Below are 18,557 nucleotides of genomic sequence, written 5' to 3' on the forward strand. Positions count from 1 at the left end.
AACACTCTGCAGTCTGCATTGGTTGCCGATCAATTTCCGGTCACAATTCAAAGTGTTGGTTATGATCTATAAAGCCCTTCATGGCATTGGACCAGACTATTTCCGGGACCACCTTCTGCTGCACAAATCCCAGCGACCAGTTAGGTCCCACAGAGTGGGTCTTCTCCGGGTCCCGTCAACTAAACAATGTCGCTTGGCGGGACCCAGGGGAAGAGCCTTCTCTGTGGCGGCCCCGACCCTCTGGAACCAACTCCCCCTAGAGATTAGAATTGCTCCCACCCTCCTTGCCTTTCGTAAGCTTCTTAAAACCCACCTCTGCCATGGGGGAATTGAGATACTCTTTCCCCCTAGGCCTTTACAATTTTATGCATGGTATGTCTGTATGTATGCTTGGTTTTACAATAAGGGTTTTTAACTGTTTATATTGGATTGTCATATGCTGTTTACTACTGTTGTTAGCCGCCCCGAGTCTACGGAAAGGGGTGGCATACAAATCCAATCCAATCCAATCAATGCTGTGGGTTCTGTGAGCCCAATTATTCCAGCTAGTGGGATCTAGGAGCAGGGCCTTCTCTGCTTTTGCTCCAGCCCTCTGGTACATTCCCCCCCCCATGTGAGATTGGCACCAACCCTCCTATTGTTTTCTTAAGGGCCTAAGAACCTGGCTTTTGTAGTTGGCTTGGGGCACCAGTGGAGGAACAGCACAGCAGAGTGGTTGATCTAGTAATTATAAAAGTGCTATTGCTAACATGTTGTAAGTCGCCCTGAGTCTAAGGAGAAGGGCGGCATAAAAAATCAAATAAATGAATAAATAAACTACAGCTCCACCCCCCACTCCGCCCCATCTCCCCCCATGTGTCCTTAGGTTTTAATGTTTGATTGTAATAATTTTTGTTTTAATTGTATATGTATAGATATATTTATATAACTGCAAGTTTCTCAGAGTTACCCTATGGCAGTGCTTCTCAATTAGAAACATAGAAACATAGAAGACTGACGGCAGAAAAAGAACTCATGGTCCATCTAGTCTGCCCTCATACTATTTCCTGTATTTTATCTTACAATGGATATATGTTTATCCCAGGCATGTTTAAATTCAGTTACTGTGGATTTACCAACCAGGTCTGCTGGAAGTTTGTTCCAAGGATCTACTACTCTTTCAGTAAAATAATATTTTCTCACGTTGCTTTTGATCTTTCCCCCAACTAACTTCAGATTGTGTCCCCTTGTTCTTGTGTTCACTTTTCTATTAAAAACACTTCCCTCCTGGACCTTATTTAACCATTTAACATATTTAAATGTTTCGATCATGTCCCCCCTTTTCCTTGTGTCCTCCAGACTCTACAGATTGAGTTCATTAAGTCTTTCCTGATACGTTTTATGCTTAAGACCTTCCACCATTCTTGTAGCCCGTCTTTGGACCCGTTCAATTTTGTCAATATCTTTCTGTAGGTGAGGTCTCCAGAACTGAACACAGTATTCCAAATGTGGTCTCACCAGCGCTCTATATAAGGGGATCACAATCTCCCTCTTCCTGCTTGTTATACCCTAGCTATGCAGCCAAGCATCCTACTTGCTTTTCCTACTGCCCGACCATACTGCTCACCCATTTTGAGACTGTCAGAAATCACTACCCCTAAACCCTTCTCTTCTGAAGTTCTGAAAAAATTATTTTCTGTTACGCACCCCCCAGCAAGAAGTAAACATCCCCCCCCCCAATTCTCCACCAGGAAGATTGTTTGCAATATTCAGCACATTTTCACTGAAAAAACTCAAGCAGCTTATCAGTGTGATTGGGATGTAATGTGTTTAAGTGATGCCTTGATTTATTTGGCTTCATGCTGTCCATTGCCAACATTTTTAGACACAGTAAACATACCGGTCTTTCCTCGTCTCCCACTGTAGTCCCAGTGAAGCCAAGCACTATATACATTTCATCATATTTCCTTCTATTAGCTTTCAGGAGACTTACATTTGTCTCATTATCTCCGTCTCTCTCCTCCTTTCTTTTCATCCCTGTTAAATATTTTTCAATGATGTCTCTTAAGGGTTTGTTATCTGGACTTCATATCTCCTGCTTTGTGCTATTGTTTAGTGCAAAAAAACTCTATTCCCCGTGGCAAAAAAAAAAAAGCATGTTCCTGGGATCACGCCCCACTATTTGAGAAGCACTGCCCTATGGTAAGATGGGCAGCCAATAAATTCTATAAATAAATTCATTTCAAAATTGATTAGAAAAGCAGCACCTTTGTCCAACGGCAAAGCTTCACTCCAGAATGGCTTCCAATTAATCTATAACCTGAAAGGAAAAAAGAGGTTTTTGTTTTAGTTTGAATGATATAGCAGAAAGAAATGGCCATAAAGACCCTGATGGGCTGTCAAATACAAGCACTTTAACATTTTGTTCAAAGTCAGCTCCGGTAGGTATCTGGATTGTCAGAACAGTGTAAAGCACAAGGTGGTTTATTTGGTTTTGACTATTTTATGTGATTATATTGTTTTCAATACTGTGAAATCCATGATTTATGACCCAGTGTATGCCTTTATCAAAGTGATAATTTAAGAGCTGACCAATGAGGGGAATGAGTCAGCAGCATTTTTGGCTGTTATCTCTTTAAGAGCCTGTGTAATAAAAGGAGGCCCCGCTAGAGTGTTGGTTCGTTTGTCGAGTTTCTTCCCTGCTGTAATTGCTGTTTGTTTAGCTATTGCTTGTAGCACGTGTATGCACAATATTCCTATATTCTTATTGTAGATAAAAATCTTTATTTGATAGAAACCACTGTTGACCATACTTGCTCCTGGATTGATACACGATAGACTTGTGCACACTCTGACAGCCCTATTCAATAAACTATTTATTTTTTATTTATTTATTTATTCATTTGTCCAATACACAAATACATAGGAAGAAAAATAGACATGTGATAATCAGTGTTCCCTCTAATTTTTTTTCGGGGTGAGCGGAAAAGTATAGTGTCTGAGCGGCAGTCCCTTTGGCACTGGGCGGCATATAAGTATAAATAAATAAATAAATAAATAAATAAATAAATAAATAAATAAATAAATAAAGTAGGTAAGTAAGTAAGTAAGTAAGTAAGTAAGTAAGTAAGTAAGTAAGTAAGTAAGTAAGTGTGGGCGTGCGCTATCACACATGAGCAAGTTCTTGCATCCATAATTCTATCCTTTCTATGTCTTCCTCCCTCTTTCCTCCCTCCTACTTTCCTTTCTATCCCTCCCTCCCTCTTTTCTTTCTATCTTTCCCTCCCTCTTTCCTTTCTATCCCTCCCTCCCTCTTTCCTTTCTATCTTTCTTTCCCCCTTTCTCCAAGCCCTTCCTTTTCCCTCTCCCTAACTACCCCCTTCTCCCTCCTTTCTATCTCTCCCTCCCCCTTTCTCTCTCCCTTCCTTCATCTTTCATTCCCTCTCTCTCCATCCCTCTTCCTTTCTCTCTTCCTTCCTTCCTCTCTTTTTTGTTCTTTCTCTCTCCCTCCTTCCCTCCCTCTATGTATTTCCCTCCCCCTCCTTCCCCCCTCTCTTTCTCTCTCTCTTGTTTTCTTTCCCTGTCTTTCTCTCTTGCTTGCTTTCTCGCTTTCTTTCTCATTCTCTCTCCCCTCCTTTCTCTCTCTTTCTCTCTCGTTCACCACGCCGGCAAGAGAGAAAAAGAGAGAGAGAGAGAGAGATGGAGAGAGAGTGGAGGGTGCCGTTGTCTTCGCCTCTGCCCGGCGGCTCTGCAGTGAAGAGGAAGCAGCCGCGCACCGCCTCCCGGGAGCCCAGCCGACTTTTGGAGCCGTTTTGTTTTCAGCTGGGCTCCCGGGAGGCGGAGCGTGGCCGGGCACCGTGTCTTCGCCTCCGCGCGCCGCCTCCGCCCGGCCGAAAACAAAATGGCTCCAAAAGTCGTCCGGGCGCAGTGTCTTCGCCTCCGTGCGGCTCTGCAGCGAAGAGGAAGTAGCCGCGCACCGCCTCCCGGGAGCCCGGCCGACATTTGGAGCCGTTTTGTTTTCGGCCGGGCGGAGGCGGTGTGCGGAGGCGAAGACACGGTGCCCAGCCACGCTCCGCCTCCCGGGAGCCCAGCTGAAAACAAAACGGCTCCAAAAGTCGGCTGGGCTCCCGGGAGGCGGAGTTTGGCCGCGCGCCGTGTCTTCACCTCTGCCCCTTACTGGCCTCTTAGGAACCTGGAGAGGTCAATCGTGGAGAGTCTAAGGGAGAAGTGTTGGGGGTTAGGGGTTGACACAATTGAGTTCCACGCTTCGATAACTCGATTGTTGAAATCATATTTTTTACAGTCAAGTTTGGAGCGGTTCGTATTAAGTTTGAATCTGTTGCGTGCTCTTGTGTTATTGCGGTTGAAGCTGAAGTAGTCATTGACTGGTAAGACATTTCAGCATATGATCTTGTGGGCAATGCTCAGATCGTGTTTTAGGCGCCGTAGTTCTAGGCTTTCTAGGCGCAGGATTGTTAGTCTATTTTCGTAGGATATTCTGTTTCGAGTGGAGGAGTGAAGGGCTCTTCTGGTGAAATATCTTTGGACATTTTCATGGTCAAGCAAATTATGGCTTAGCATGATATACGAGACAGGCATTTTGATGTAAAGGTGCCGGCACTGTGTCAGAAAGTGGGATGAATTCTAATCCAACTGAACCATAAGTGACTGCCACTAGTGGTATGCTCCAACCAGGCTAAACCGCTAGCATTTCACCCCTGGATTTAATGCCAAATTTAGATTATGATTATCAGTGATGGCCTGCTACCAGAACGGTAAGGTGCTATATTCCGGTAGCGATTTTTGGATTGTGTGTGCAGTTGTGTGCCCATGACCTGCACGTGCCGCCGCACAAGACTTTGCTTCTACGTGTGCGCAGCAAGCAAAATCTCATGAGATGACGCTTACGCAAGTGTGATTTTTGCAACTTTTGCTCATTTTTTTGCTTCCGTGCATGCGCGAAAGCAAAAATATCGGCAAAAATTGCCAAAATCTTGCTCACGAGAGCATCTTCACACAAGATTTCGCTTGCTGCGCATGGGCAGAAGTGAAATCTCATGCCGATGGGCAGGGAGGGCACACCAGTAGTGCTGAAGATGGCAGGCTTTCGCTGATGCTTATGCAACTTGTTTCGGGGCCCTTAGGCTGTAAATAAAATTGATTGACTGCATTTAAAACACCAATAATAGCTAGAAACATAGAAGACTGACGGCAGAAAAAGACCTCATGGTCCATCTAGTCTGCCCTTATACTATTTCCTGTATTTTATCTTACAATGGATATACAGTATGTTTATCCCAGGCATGTTTAAATTCAGTTACTGTGGATTTACCAACCACGTCTGCTGGAAGTTTGTTCCAAGGATCTACTACTCTTTCAGTGAAATAATATTTTCTCACGTTGCTTTTGATCTTTCCCCCAACTAACTTCAGATTGTGTTCACTTTCCTATTAAAAACACTTCCCTCCTGAACCTTATTTAACCCTTTAACATATTTAAATGTTTCGATCATGTCCCCCCTTTTCCTTCTGTCCTCCAATACAATACAATAAACACACTAATTATAATGGCAATCAACCCCATCACCTTGCTTTGTGAGTGCATCTCGAAGAGCAGGGGTGATCATCTCTCTTTTCTGCTCCTCCCCTCTGCTGTGCTGAATTTCAACTCCGATGGGAATCTCTCTGTCAATCTGATGCTCTTTCTGTGCAAGAACAAGATTTTATTTTTTTTTAGAAAAAAAGGAAGCTGATCTGTTCCTCACGGTTGGAGAAATCCTTCCATTAAAATGCTATGAAACTGCTACAGCTTTGGCCAGTTTCATAGAATGGCATTTTTTCAATGGACTGGCTGACAATTAGGATTGTACTTGCAACTGAGAATTTCAGCGGCAGACGTCTACTGCTATTGCTGCCAGGAGACAGCAGCACAACACTAAGGCAAGTTGGGCAGTGGTAGGAGTGACATCTAGCAGGATATTGTTGTTTTGATACTAGAAATACAAGTAGTACTCAGCTTACAAAAGCAACTATAAAGTTTGGTAGCTAAGCAATGAGTTGTAAAGCTTAACCCCACTGCTTAGCAATGGAAATTCCTGCAGGCCCAGTGGCCTTTGTAAACCAAATCCCATTCATTCATTTGTTCATTAATTAATTAAGTAATAATTAATTAATAATCATAATTAATTAATTAATTAATGAACAAATGAATGAATGGGATTTGGTTCACTAATTAATTAATTGATTGATTCATTCATTCATTGATTCATTAATTCCTAAATTCATTAATTCATCAATTAATTGATTGATTGATTGATTGATTGATTGATTCATTCATTCATTCATTCATTCATTCATTCATTCATTCATTCATTCATTGGATTTGTATGCCACCCCTCTCCGAGGAGTCGGGGCAGCTCACAACATAACAAAAAAACAGTAACAATATCAAAATCTAAAATCCAATTAGTATAACTGATTACTCTAAAACCCCTGGAACATTAAAAATCATTCATTCACACTCAAACAACAAGCATACATCACCCTCGTCAGCCAGAAGCTAGGGTCTAGTGACTCCAAGCCTGTTTTAAGTTCTTACGGAAGGCGAGGAGAGTGGGGGCAGTATGAATCTCTGGGGGGAACTGAACCACAGAGAAGGCTCTTCCCCTAGGCCCCGCCAAGCGACATTGTCTAGTTGACAGGACCTGGAGAAGGCCGGCTCTGTGGGGCCTTACGGGTTGCTAAGACTCATGCAGCAGGAGGCGGTCCAGCAAGTAATCTGGTCTGATGCCATGTAGGGCTTTATAGGTCATGACCAACACTTTGAATGGCACCCGGAAACCAATCGGCAGCCAATGCAGTCTGCAGAATGCTGGGGAAACATGGGCATGCCTTGGGAAGCCCATGACTGCTCGCGCAGCCACATTCTGCACGATTTGCAGTTTCCGGACACTCTTCAAAGGTAGCCCCATGTAGAGAACATTGCAGTAACCGAACCTCGAGGTGATAAGGGAATGAATGACTGTGAGTAGAGACTCCGTGTCCAGATAGGCAAGACAGCTTCCTGCCAGCTTCCCATAACCAAGTCAATGGGGAAGCCAGCAGGAAGTTGCAAGCCCAAGTGGGTTACAAACAGGCCAAAAGGGAAGTGACTGCTGCCAGTTTGGGGAGGGCATGAAGGGGTGCATGAGGCTGTGAGAGAGCAATGGAGAGGACGTATGTGTAGCATGGGAAGGGTTGCGTGTGTATGTGTGTGTGTGTGTGCGCGCAAGAGGCTTGACAAGGCTTGGGGAAATGGCCTGTGTAGTGCAAGAGCAAAGGAGCTGGGAGAGGGTGCACAAATGCAGAAGACTTCGCCCAGCAACTTCCAACCTTTCCTGCTGGCTTCCCCACTGACTTTCTGGGGAAGCCAGCAGGGAAAGTTGCAAATGGCAATTATGTGGTCATAGGGCATTACAACTGGTTATAATTGCAAACCAAAGTTGTCAAGCACCCAGATCAGGCTCATAACCATCATTCGTTCAATACTGTTGTAATTTTGAATGTTGACTGAATGGTCAAAAGTCAAGAAATACACATGCAAGCAGACAGGTCTTTGGATCAAAGACAAAATTCTCCTTACCTGAGATTTCATGTGGCCCATCACTTTGCCCAGATCTTCCACATCCACAACCTGATCTGATCCTCTGCTATTGTCTGTATCTGATTCCTCCTCACTTGTGGTTTCAAAGAACTCTTCCTCCTCCTGACATGCAAAACAAGGAAAGAGAAAGCACAAGTCATGTTTCCATAGAAACATAGAAGATTGACAGCAGCAAAAGACCTCATGGTCCATCTAGTCTGTCCTTATACTATTTTCTATATTTTATCTTAGGATGGATATACAGTGATACCTTGTCTTACGAACTTAATTGGTTCCAGGAGAAGGTTCGTAAGGTGAAAAGTTCATAAGACAAAACAATGTTTCCCATAGGAAACAATGGAAAACCAATTAATGCGTGCAAGCCCCCCCCCCAAAAAATAGCAAAAATGGGTGCTCTGCTGGACGCCGCCACCCGACTGTCACCTTCAGAAACAGCCAGGCGTTTCTAGGCGTTCTACCAAACCCGAACCTGAAAAGTTTGGCAAAAGTTCGGGAGAACACCGAGAAGCGCCGCCGCCCAGCTGTCACCTTCTGAAACAGCTGGGGTGCTTCTTGGCGTTCCCCCGAACACCGAACCCAGAAGTTCAGCAAAAGTTCGGGTTCAGGTTCGGGAGAACGGCGAGAAGTGCCGCCACCCGGCTGTCACCTTCCCAGAAGAGCCGTTTCAGCTAGCCAGGAAGGACGTCACCGTGACATCAAAGCTCCGCCCCTGGAATTCCCTATTGGGATTCCCCACCTCCGTTTGAGCCTTGCGACCGGCCGAAAGCTCCACGGCTCTTCTGGGAAGGTGGCAGCCAGGCGGCGGCACTTCTCAGCATTCTCCCGAACCCGAACCTGAACTTTTGCCAAACTTTCAGGTTCAGCATTTGGGGGAACGTCGAGAAGCCCCCCGGCTATTTCAGAAGGTGACAGCTGGGCGGCGCTGCTTCCCGGCATTCTCCTGAACCTGAACCCGAACTTTTGCTGAACTTCCAGGTTGCCAAGAAGTGCCTCGGCTGTTTCAGAAGGTGACAGCCGGGGGGCGGCGCCCAGCGGAGCGTCCAGAGGTGGGGCATCCTACCGCCATTGGCGGGTTCGTAAAGTGAAAAGGGCTTGTAAGAAGAGGCAAAAAATTTCCAAACCCCGGGTTTGTATCTCGAAAACTTCGTATGACAAGGGGATCGTATCACGAGGTACTACTATATGTCTATCACACAAATAAACATAAATAATATAAAACTCAGATTTTAAAAAAAAAATTTTGAAGGATCTCTAAGGTATAATGTAGTTTTTCTGATTTTTGGCTTAGAAAACTGTATGAATCAATCATAATAATTGGTAAACAATGATTTCTGTCTTAGTATTAATAAGAGCCCAACCAACTCTGATTTAGCATGCAAAAGTGTGCAGCATATAGTAAACCCAGCTACAATTAAGCATTTCCAAAGGTTCAGCCTGTAGAACAATTTCTTCAGTGAAGCAAATGATCAGTAGGACTGGCAGGAAAAACATAAGTAAAAGAAATTGTTGACCGTGGGACAGGAACAAAGGCACGAAGGATGGTAAAATGAGTAAGAAAGTACATCAGATATCTAACAGAGGCTCTTTCAGTGATGGACTGGCTGACAATTCCTGTATTGAGCAGGATTGGAATCAGCACCTAAACAACCTAAACAAAAAAATATTTGGACCGGGACTCATTGCTCACAGTCGCTCATGCCCTCATCATCTCGAGGTTCGACTACTGTAATGTTCTCTACATGGGGCTACCTTTGAAAAGTGTTCGGAAACCTCAGATTGTGCAGAATGCAGCTGCGAGAGCAGTCATGGGCTTTCCCAAATATGCCCATGTTACACCAACACTACACAGTCTGCATTGGTTGCCGATCAGTTTCCGGTCACAATTCAAAGTGTTGGTTATGACCTATAAAGCCCTTCACGGCACCGGACCAGATTATCTCAGGGACCGCCTTCTGCTGCAGAGTTGACCTTCTCCGGGTCCCGTCAACTAAACAATGTCGTTTGGTGGGACCCAGCGGAAGAGCCTTCTCTGTGGCGGCCCCGGCCCTTTGGAACCAACTCCCCCCAGAGATTAGAATTGCCCCCACCCTCCTTGCCTTTTGTAAGCTTCTTAAAACCCACCTCTGCCGTCAGGCATGGGGGAACTGAGATATTCTTTCCCCCTGGGTCTCTACAGTTTATGCATGGTATGTCTGTATGTATGTTTGGTTTTTATAATAAGGGTTTTTTAGTTGTTTTATTATTGGATTGCTACATACTGTTTTTATCACTGTTGTTAGCTGCCCCGAGTCCATGGAGAGGGACGGCATACAAATCCAATAAATCCAATAAATAAATACGTAAGTAAGTAAGTAAGTAAGTAAGTAAGTAAGTAAGTAAGTAAGTAAGTAAGTAAGTAAGTAAGTAAATAAATGTATCTAGCAGTAAAATAAATTGTTGACCATGGGACAGGAACAAAGGCATGAAGAGAGAGACTGAAGGATGGTAAAATGAGTAAGAAAGTACATCAGATATCTAACAGAGACTCTTTCAGTGATGGACTGGCTGACAATTCCTATATTGAGCAGGATTGCAATCAGCCTCTAAACAATCCCTTTTTTACGATGTTTGATTCCACGGCAGTAAAAAAAGAGGGAAGAATAAGAAACTTGTTCACTGGGACAAAAGAAAAAGAAAAGATGGAGAAAATTCTCAGTGTTATGGGACCATTATACTGCCCGAAAGAAGGGTAAAAAAAGAAGATCCCAGTTTGTTCCGTAATATAGAGAGAAGAGGTTCATCACATAAAAGCAACAGAGCCAAAACCATAGGACTTCTATCAGTCCTCTCCACTTACTTCTTTCTCCACTTGCTTTGAGGTCTCTTGTCCTTTTGCTTCTTGGCTCACTTTCGATTTGGATCTGCAGTGACCTTTCCTGCATCTCCCACTGCAGGACTTCTGGTCCCCTTTGGCAAGAGCTTGAAGTCTGATGAGCAACTTGTCCTTCCAAGCCTCAAAATCAGCCTCAATGCTTCCATGTTGGCTCTTCACCACATTGCTGTCCCCTCGAGCACATGACAGAATGCGTCGAGCGCCCAGCATCCACAGCCATTTGTCAACGTTCCTGCTCACCTGCAGAGGAAACAAGGCAATGTTTGGGTCATAAAAAGCCAACACTGTATGATGGGCATATCTGGAAAGTTCCAGGTTCAAAGGAGCCTGTCCCACCTCCTTCCAAAATACCCCCCCAGGGGAAGAGCCTTCTCTGTGGCGGCCCCGACCCTCTGGAACCAACTCCCCCCAGAGATCAGAGTTGCCCTCACCCTCCTTGCCTTTTGTAAGCTCCTTATTAAAACCAACCTCTGTTGTCAGGCATGGGGGAATTGAGATATTCCCTTCCCCCTAGGCCTATAAAATTTATGCATGGTATGTCTGTCTGTGTGTATGTTTGGTTTCTTAAATAAGGGTCTTTTAAACTAATTTAAATATTAGATGTGTTACATATTGTTTCATTATTGTTGTTAGCCGCCCCGAGTCTACGGAGAGGGGCGGCATACAAATCTAATAAATAAATAAACAATTGTACACAATGGTTAGAATGCAATACTGCATTCTTCTGCTGATTGCTGGCTGCCGGCAGTTCGAGTCTCACCAGCTCAAGGTTTACTCAGCCTTCTGAAGTAGGCAAAATGAGGACCTAGATTGTTGGGGGCAATATATGCTGACTCTGTAAACCGCTTAGAGAGGATTGTAAAAAACATTGCGAAGAAGTATATAAGCCTAAGTGCTATTGATATTGCTATATTTGTTACTTGTTGAAAAGGAGAAGATATTTAAATATCACTTGATTTACTTTATAGAAATACAGTAATACCTCGTCTTACGAAACTAATTGGTTCCGGAAGGAGGTTCGTAAGGCGAAAAGTTCATAACACAAAACAATGTTTCCCATAGGAAACAATGTAAAAGCGATTAATGCGTGCAGGGGGGGGGGAGAATTGCAAAATGGCGCGCCGCTGGGTGCCGCCGCCCGGCTGTCACCTTTTAAAACAGCCGGGGGGCTTCTCGGCGTTCTCCTGAACGCCGAACCCGGAAGTTCGGCAAAAGTTCGGGTTCGGGTTCTGGAGGCCGCGGAGAAGCGCCCGGCTGTTTCAGAAGGTTACAGCCAGGCAGCAGCGCCCAGTGGAGCGCCGTTTTTGCGAGCAGAAGCGACCAGGAAGGACGTCTTTGTGACGTCAAAGCTCCGCCCATGGAATTCCCTATTGGGATTCCCCACCTCCGTTTCAGCCTCCAGATTGGCCGAAAACGCCGCTGCCGATTGCAAAAACGGTGCTCCGCCGGCCGGTGCTGCCCGGCTGTAACCTTCTGAAACAGCCGTGCGCTTCTCCGCGGCCTCCAGAACCCGAACCCAAACTTTTGCCGAACTTCTGCGTTCGGAGGAACGCCGAGAAGCCCCCCGGCTGTTTTAAAAGGTGACAGCCGGGCGGTGGCGCCCAGCAGAGCGCCTTTTTGCGATCTGTGGTGGTTTCGTAAGTCGAAAAAAGTTCATATGAAGAGTCAAAAAATTTCCGAACCCCCGGTTCGTATCTCGAAATGTTCGTATCACTGGGGATTCGTATCACAAGGTGCCACTGTAGTTGTAAAATTGACCCTGGTCTTATGGTGTTTTGACTCATGACCACAATGACTAACAACTGCAATTCTGAGCCCCAAGTGGTTGTAACTTGAGAAAAAACTGTATCAGTAACAGATGTGGAGTTCATTTGTTTTTTTAAAAAAAGGAAAGCCATACTCACAGTGTTGAAATGGTCAGCATACACTGAATTTCCCAAACCGAAGACAGCGTATCGCAAGCCCTTCAGATACGCTTTGCCAACTCTGAAGTCATTGGCCGCCTCTTCCAGCCACTTGCAGAACCACGCAGCATTCTCTGTTGGTTTGCCATCAGTGTAAGTGGCAACTAAGAACACGCAGATATTCTGGCTGCTTATCTGAACAGTTAAAGGGAAACAGGTGTTTTATTTTTCTGTTATAACATTTACATCAATTACTGTTCTTTACCATTCATAACAAAAAAACACGCTTCAAAGTAGCTCATCTTTGAAGAGTTTGGCCCTAACATCAGATGAAAGGAATTATTCTCATTCATTCCTTCTCTGATTCTGCATGCCACAAAAGGATATGAAATCATTAACTGTTCAATATTATTATTATTATTATTATTTATTAGATTTGTATGCTGCCCCTCTCCGAAGACTAATATATTATTAGTACAGTGGTCCCTTGATTTTCGCGGGTTTAAACTTCACGAAACATCTATACCACGGTTTTTCAAAAATATTAATTAAAAAATACTTTGCGGGTTTTTTCCCTATACCATAGTTTTTCCCGCCTGATGACGTCATATGTCATCGCCAATCTTTTGTCCACCTTTAATAAATATTTTTTTTAATAAACTTTAATAAATAAACATGGTGAGTAATAATCTAAATGGTTTCTAAGGGAATGAGAAATTGCAGTTTAGGGGTTTGAAGTGTTAAGGGAAGGCTGGTGATACTGTTCATAGCCAAAAATAGTGTATTTATTTCCGCATCTCTACTTCGCGGAAATTCGACTTTCGCGAGCGGTCTCGGAACGCATCCCCCGCGAAAATCGAGGGAACACTGTATGTCATTTTTCATGCAAAGGAGATGTTTTGTATCCTTTTTCTCCTCAAATTCTCCCAAATAACTTCACTATTTGGAATATTATTCTCTTTTGATGAAGGACAGACCATTCTGGAGAAGGTCTATGACAGTGATGGCAACCCTTTTTTTCCTCGGGTGCCGAAAGAGCGTGCACACATGCTTTCACACATACGTGAGTGCCCACACCCATAATTCAATACCTGGGAAGGGCAAAAACAGCTTCCCCTGCCTCCTGGGGGCTGTTTGGAGGCTAGAACGCAGAGCCATATCTGCTGGCACTTGAGCCATTGTTCTAGCTCAGCTCCAACATGCACAGAGGCTCTGGGAGGGCGTTTTTGGCTTCCAAAGAGCCTCTGGGGGGATGGGGGAGGACGTTTTTACCCTCCCCTGGCTTCAGGGAAGCCTTTGGAACCTGGGAAGGGCATGAGCCTACTTGGTCCACCAGAAGTTGGGAAACTGTCTGTTTCCGGTTTCCCCAGGGCTTCTGGGGGGGCGAAGGAAGCTGTTTTCACCCTCCCCAGGCATTTAATTATGTACGTAAGATATTTATTTATTTATTTGTTTAGTTGTTTGTTTGTTTGTTTATTAAATTTGTATGGCGCCCCACTCCGTAGAATCGGGGCGGCTCACAACAGTAATAGAAAAACAATGTACAATACAAATCTAATAATTAAAACTAAAAACCCATAATTTAAGAAAACATACACACAACATACCATACATAAACAGTATAGGCCTGGGGAAGTTATCTCAGTTCCCCCATGCCTGACAGCAGAGGTGGGTTTTAAGGAGTTTACGAAAGGCCAGGAGGGTGGGGGCAGTTCTAATCTCAGGGGGGAGCTGGTTCCAGAGTGTCGGGGCCGCCACAGAGAAGGCTCTTTCCTTGGGCCCCGCCAAACGACATTGTTTCGTCGACGAGACCCGGAGAAGGCCAACTCTGTGGGACCTAATCGGTCGCTGGGATTCGTGCGGCAGAAGGCGGTCCCAGAGATATCAAGACCTATTTGCTCTCCTTGGCTTTAAGCCTCTTTGAACTGATACCAGCTATTAATGAGGATTAATTAGTAGCTGGTTGCTTGCCAAAAATGACTGTAAATTGGTGTGTGCATATTCAATACTAAGATATTTTATTAGTAGTGTGTTGAAGTAAACAACTGTATACAAATTGAGTGTTGTGTTATGTTCTTGGTGGGGACAGAACAAGTCTTTACTTGTTCTTAAAGCCAGAGCCATCAAACCATGAGGACCCCCAGATGACATCCCGGCTAGAAGAGATGAAGTACAAACCTCATTTACGAGAGAGTCATCTGGATCATAATCTTGCATATCAATAATTTCTGCTGGCAATTTAATGGAGGCAACAGCTTCAGTAAGTACCAGTGCAAACCGCTGGAGAGAAAGAAAAAAAACAGTGAAGACCTGTTTGTTAGGGTTCTAAGTAACACCCCCAACTGCCCTGGAAGCCACCTTTTTCTTTGGAGCTTCAGGACTGCCACTGTTTCATACAGGAAAGCCACACTAGGTGATACTTTGAATGTTCTACAAATAAGAAATTGCTTCAGTTTTATCCCTTGCAGTTTTTTAGAGATTCTTAGGTGCAAGGCAGGGAGATGCTAAGGTTTAGCACTGAAAGAGTAGCTTGGTCTCACACATACCATATTTTTCAATGTATAAGATGCACCTTTTTCCTCCCTAAAAGAGGCTGATAATTTGGGTGTGCTTTATACTCTGAATGTAGCTTTTTTTTCCCCCAGCCCTAACAATCTTCCCAGCTCTTACCTTGCAGGCTCTATCATTATTTCTCTCTGCAAAGAAGAATGTTTTCCAAGCACTAAGTCTTTGCAGGGTTTTTTCCATTGCTCTACTTGCTCAGACTGTTTCTTTTCAGGTGCTAATGATGTTCCCAGCTCTTACTGGCTTGCAAGCTCTTTCATTGTTACTCTCTCAGAATAAAAAAAAATTAAGCTCTTAGCCAAAGGATTAAAATAATGAAACTGACTAGACTGAGGATGCTAGCCAGATGAATACCTGATAAGCAGATTCTTTTCCTATTTTCCTTCCCCAAAACTAAGGTGTGTCTTATATTCCATTGCATCTTATACTCTGAAAAATACGGTAATCCCCGCCACTATTTAAGAAATGCAGACATCAGGTGAAACCCAAGAAGACAAAAACCTTACAGGCTGCTTCCAATATTTAACAGTAGGAAAAAGACTGAAATGAATGGACTCCAGCAACTCTTGTGATTGGAAGATGAACTGGACTCAGAAGGACTTGGGAGTGGGAGCTCACAAAAGCAGAGATGGGCAACCAGCCACACGCAACCTCTCAAACTTTTGCGCATAATTCCTTATCAAAAATCAACGTCTTTCAAATGGAAAAATTCTAAGACTACAGTGTACCCTCTAAAAATAGGCTTACCACAATGAAAACAGAACATCAATCTCTCCACAACCCTCAAATCCCATTACTCTCTATGCTATCTAAGGTCACCCATGCACTCTTTGCTAATCATGCTGCAGCCCTTGTCCTTTTACTCTTGCTTAGAGACAGAAATGTGGCTCTCAAACAGGACCTTCAAAACTCTGTGCACTATCGTGCTGGTTTGTAGAATAGTTCAGGAATACTGTTCTGTGGTCTGATACAGGACTAATGCTACAAATGTCCCAAAGAGTAACTTTATTCCTCAATGACAATCCCAGTGAGCTTGGATGAAAAAAGAGTTATTGGCTGAAAATTATCTGCAGTGTTAGTATTGAATGACGATTTGAATGGTAATCTCTGTACTGTAAATTAATACCAGAAATGCTACGTGACACTTGCAACTTCAAAGCAGGAATTATGGATGCAACCAGCCAAGAAGCTTTTAATTTTGATCTGGTTGTTAAGTATAACTACACACCACTTAAGGAATAGGAATTAATCAGAAATATCTCTGAGCATGTTTTTTTTCCCTCCTGAAAATGGTCAACTAACTAAAAACGACATGGTTGCAAGATAAATTAATTCATCTCTTGCTGGATTAATGAACTATTTACCTTTGCTGTTCCAGTCTGGGAACCATAGAATACCTTCACTCCAGATATATGGACTTTGTCAACGCTTGGATCTTGCTGTTCTTTTTCAGCAGATGTGATTTTAGGAAGGTTTAATTCTGCAAGGCGATTTTTGTTCTACAAAGGAAATATTTAAACAACAATGTCCCAGAAATAAACTTAATCGCTTTTTACCTGGTCACTTTACCCCTCAATGAAGATGATGTACAAGTTAAGAGAGAAAGACAGTTTTGTTTAAGAAAGTTTTCTCTTATAGAGGAATATATCCTATACCTAAACAAGAGAAATTAAGTAGCCGGGCAGGAAATATCATCCACTAATACTAAGAGGACTAATTTGTCATTACTGAACAGCTATTCCCAAGTCTTGCTCGGAATTTGTATTTTACCCTAATCCTAGCTCTATGGTTGCCAAAATGTCATGTCATTTCTGATGTACTTTGTACCAGATATTATACCATATATACACTGTTATATATAGATTTTATACCCTGGAGAAAAAATAATAAACTTCAGCTATACTTAAACGCCTTTGCTTAGTGCATTTTTATACCAGTTCTTCCTTTACAATGGTAGTTTTAATTAAGTCTATTTGTTGCTTCAAGTCATGTGTTTGTGGTTCATTTTGTAGTTTTATCTCAGCTCTGCTGATTTTTTCTTCTAAATTTCTTTGCCTCTGTAGTTTGATTTTATTTTCTCTGGCCAAATAGGCAATTGCAACACTTCTCATGCAAGCTTTGGCTGTGTCCCATAAATTTTAGCAATTTGTATCTTCCTTTTTGTTCATCTGAAAAAAACAGACTTATTTGATCTTCCATTTTCAATTTGAATTCTTTACGTTTTAAAATTACTCTTTTCAGAGTCCACCTCCTTACTTTCTTTTGTCCTCTCCATCGAATTCTGACTGAGTTATGGTCTGCCAAAGAGTTCATGTCAATTGTAATGTCTTCCACTCTCAAATTTAAATCTACTGACAGCCACGCCATGTCGATTCTGGACCATGATAGATGTCAACCCGAATAATAGGTATACAGTATTGCTTTTTTCCTTTATTTCTCTCCCTCCAACTATCTTGAATATTCAACTCCTCCACCATTTTAAGGAAGGTACTAGGTGGCATTCTTCTAATTCCTTTTCTAATCTTATCACTTCTATAATCTAAATGTCTATCTGCAGTTGCGTTAAAATCTCCCATGATACAGAATTGACATATTCAAACTTGCCAATGAGACCATGTAGCTTTTTATAAAATTGTTTCTGCCTCTCATTCAGAGCATAAATTCCCACAAGGGTTATTTTTATCTTATCCAATATTACTTCTATTATTAAAATTCTACCATTTTCATCTTTATAAATTTGTTTAATCAAAATTTCCTCTTTAATATATATCACAACTCCTCCTTTTTTCTGTTGCCACAATGATGCAAACATAGTCCCAAGTTGGGGCAATTTAATAGATGTTGATGTTGTTCTTTTATATGGATTTGTAAAATTATTATATCCAAATTCATCTCACTAAGTTTATTTTAATGGGAAAATAAGGCCGTTAACGTTCAAGGATAGAATCTCTATTTCATATTTTGTCTCTCTATCTATATTTGGATTTTGTTGTTCTTGTTGGTCTAGCCTTTTTAACTTCTTTGAGTCTATCCTCATCATATTTTCCATTATCTACTCCTTTCCCAGCTCCCTTGTCTTTAATTTGTAGTTGCTTTTCTTCTATGATCTGTGCTATTATCTCAACTTTTTCTCTTGTCTCTAAAGCGCTTAATTTCAGAATAAACCTATAGAAGATAATAGTACATTTTTGATGGGAAGAATTTGCCCCTTTTGGGATGTAAATGTTTTCTGGATTTTTTGCTACTGAATGCTATTGAGTGTCTCAATTGCTTGAGTACTCAGGAGGCTGCAACCACAGAGATTCCATCATCTTTCCATTGAAGCTGAAATTACCAGAATTTAAAATATTAGACACAAGGAAAATAAAATTACCTGCTCTTTAGCTTTGTTGAGGAACTGGAAGCAAAACCAAAGGCTGATTCCAAAAGCTGCACATGAATAGAGGTAAAATCGATTCAGCCACAGGAAAGTTAAGGGAGCATGGAGATTATCCCAGGTGTCTGCAGGATTATCTGAAACACAACAGAACAAAATGCTACTATTTTAAAAAGCCAGATATCAAGCCAAATGGAAATTTTCTCTCCAGCAAACATGC

General features: G+C 42.7%; 1 protein-coding gene across 1 annotated transcript in view; it reads right to left on the reverse strand.

Annotated features, from left to right (window-relative positions):
* Nucleotides 1-18,557, reverse strand: part of TYW1 (tRNA-yW synthesizing protein 1 homolog) — a 35,367-nt gene that overhangs the window by 14,110 nt on the left and 2,700 nt on the right. The window contains exons 2-9 of the mRNA XM_070735109.1: nt 18,335-18,474; nt 16,326-16,460; nt 14,575-14,676; nt 12,397-12,591; nt 10,457-10,732; nt 7,600-7,722; nt 5,566-5,683; nt 2,247-2,299 (exon numbers count right to left, since the gene is read on the reverse strand). Of these exons, the coding sequence (XP_070591210.1) occupies nt 2,247-2,299; nt 5,566-5,683; nt 7,600-7,722; nt 10,457-10,732; nt 12,397-12,591; nt 14,575-14,676; nt 16,326-16,460; nt 18,335-18,474 (1,142 nt within the window). The remainder of the gene's footprint in view (nt 1-2,246; nt 2,300-5,565; nt 5,684-7,599; nt 7,723-10,456; nt 10,733-12,396; nt 12,592-14,574; nt 14,677-16,325; nt 16,461-18,334; nt 18,475-18,557) is intronic.

This window comes from Erythrolamprus reginae, chromosome 1 (assembly GCF_031021105.1).
Source record: "Erythrolamprus reginae isolate rEryReg1 chromosome 1, rEryReg1.hap1, whole genome shotgun sequence".
In the NCBI taxonomy this organism is placed as follows: Eukaryota; Metazoa; Chordata; class Lepidosauria; order Squamata; family Dipsadidae; genus Erythrolamprus; species Erythrolamprus reginae.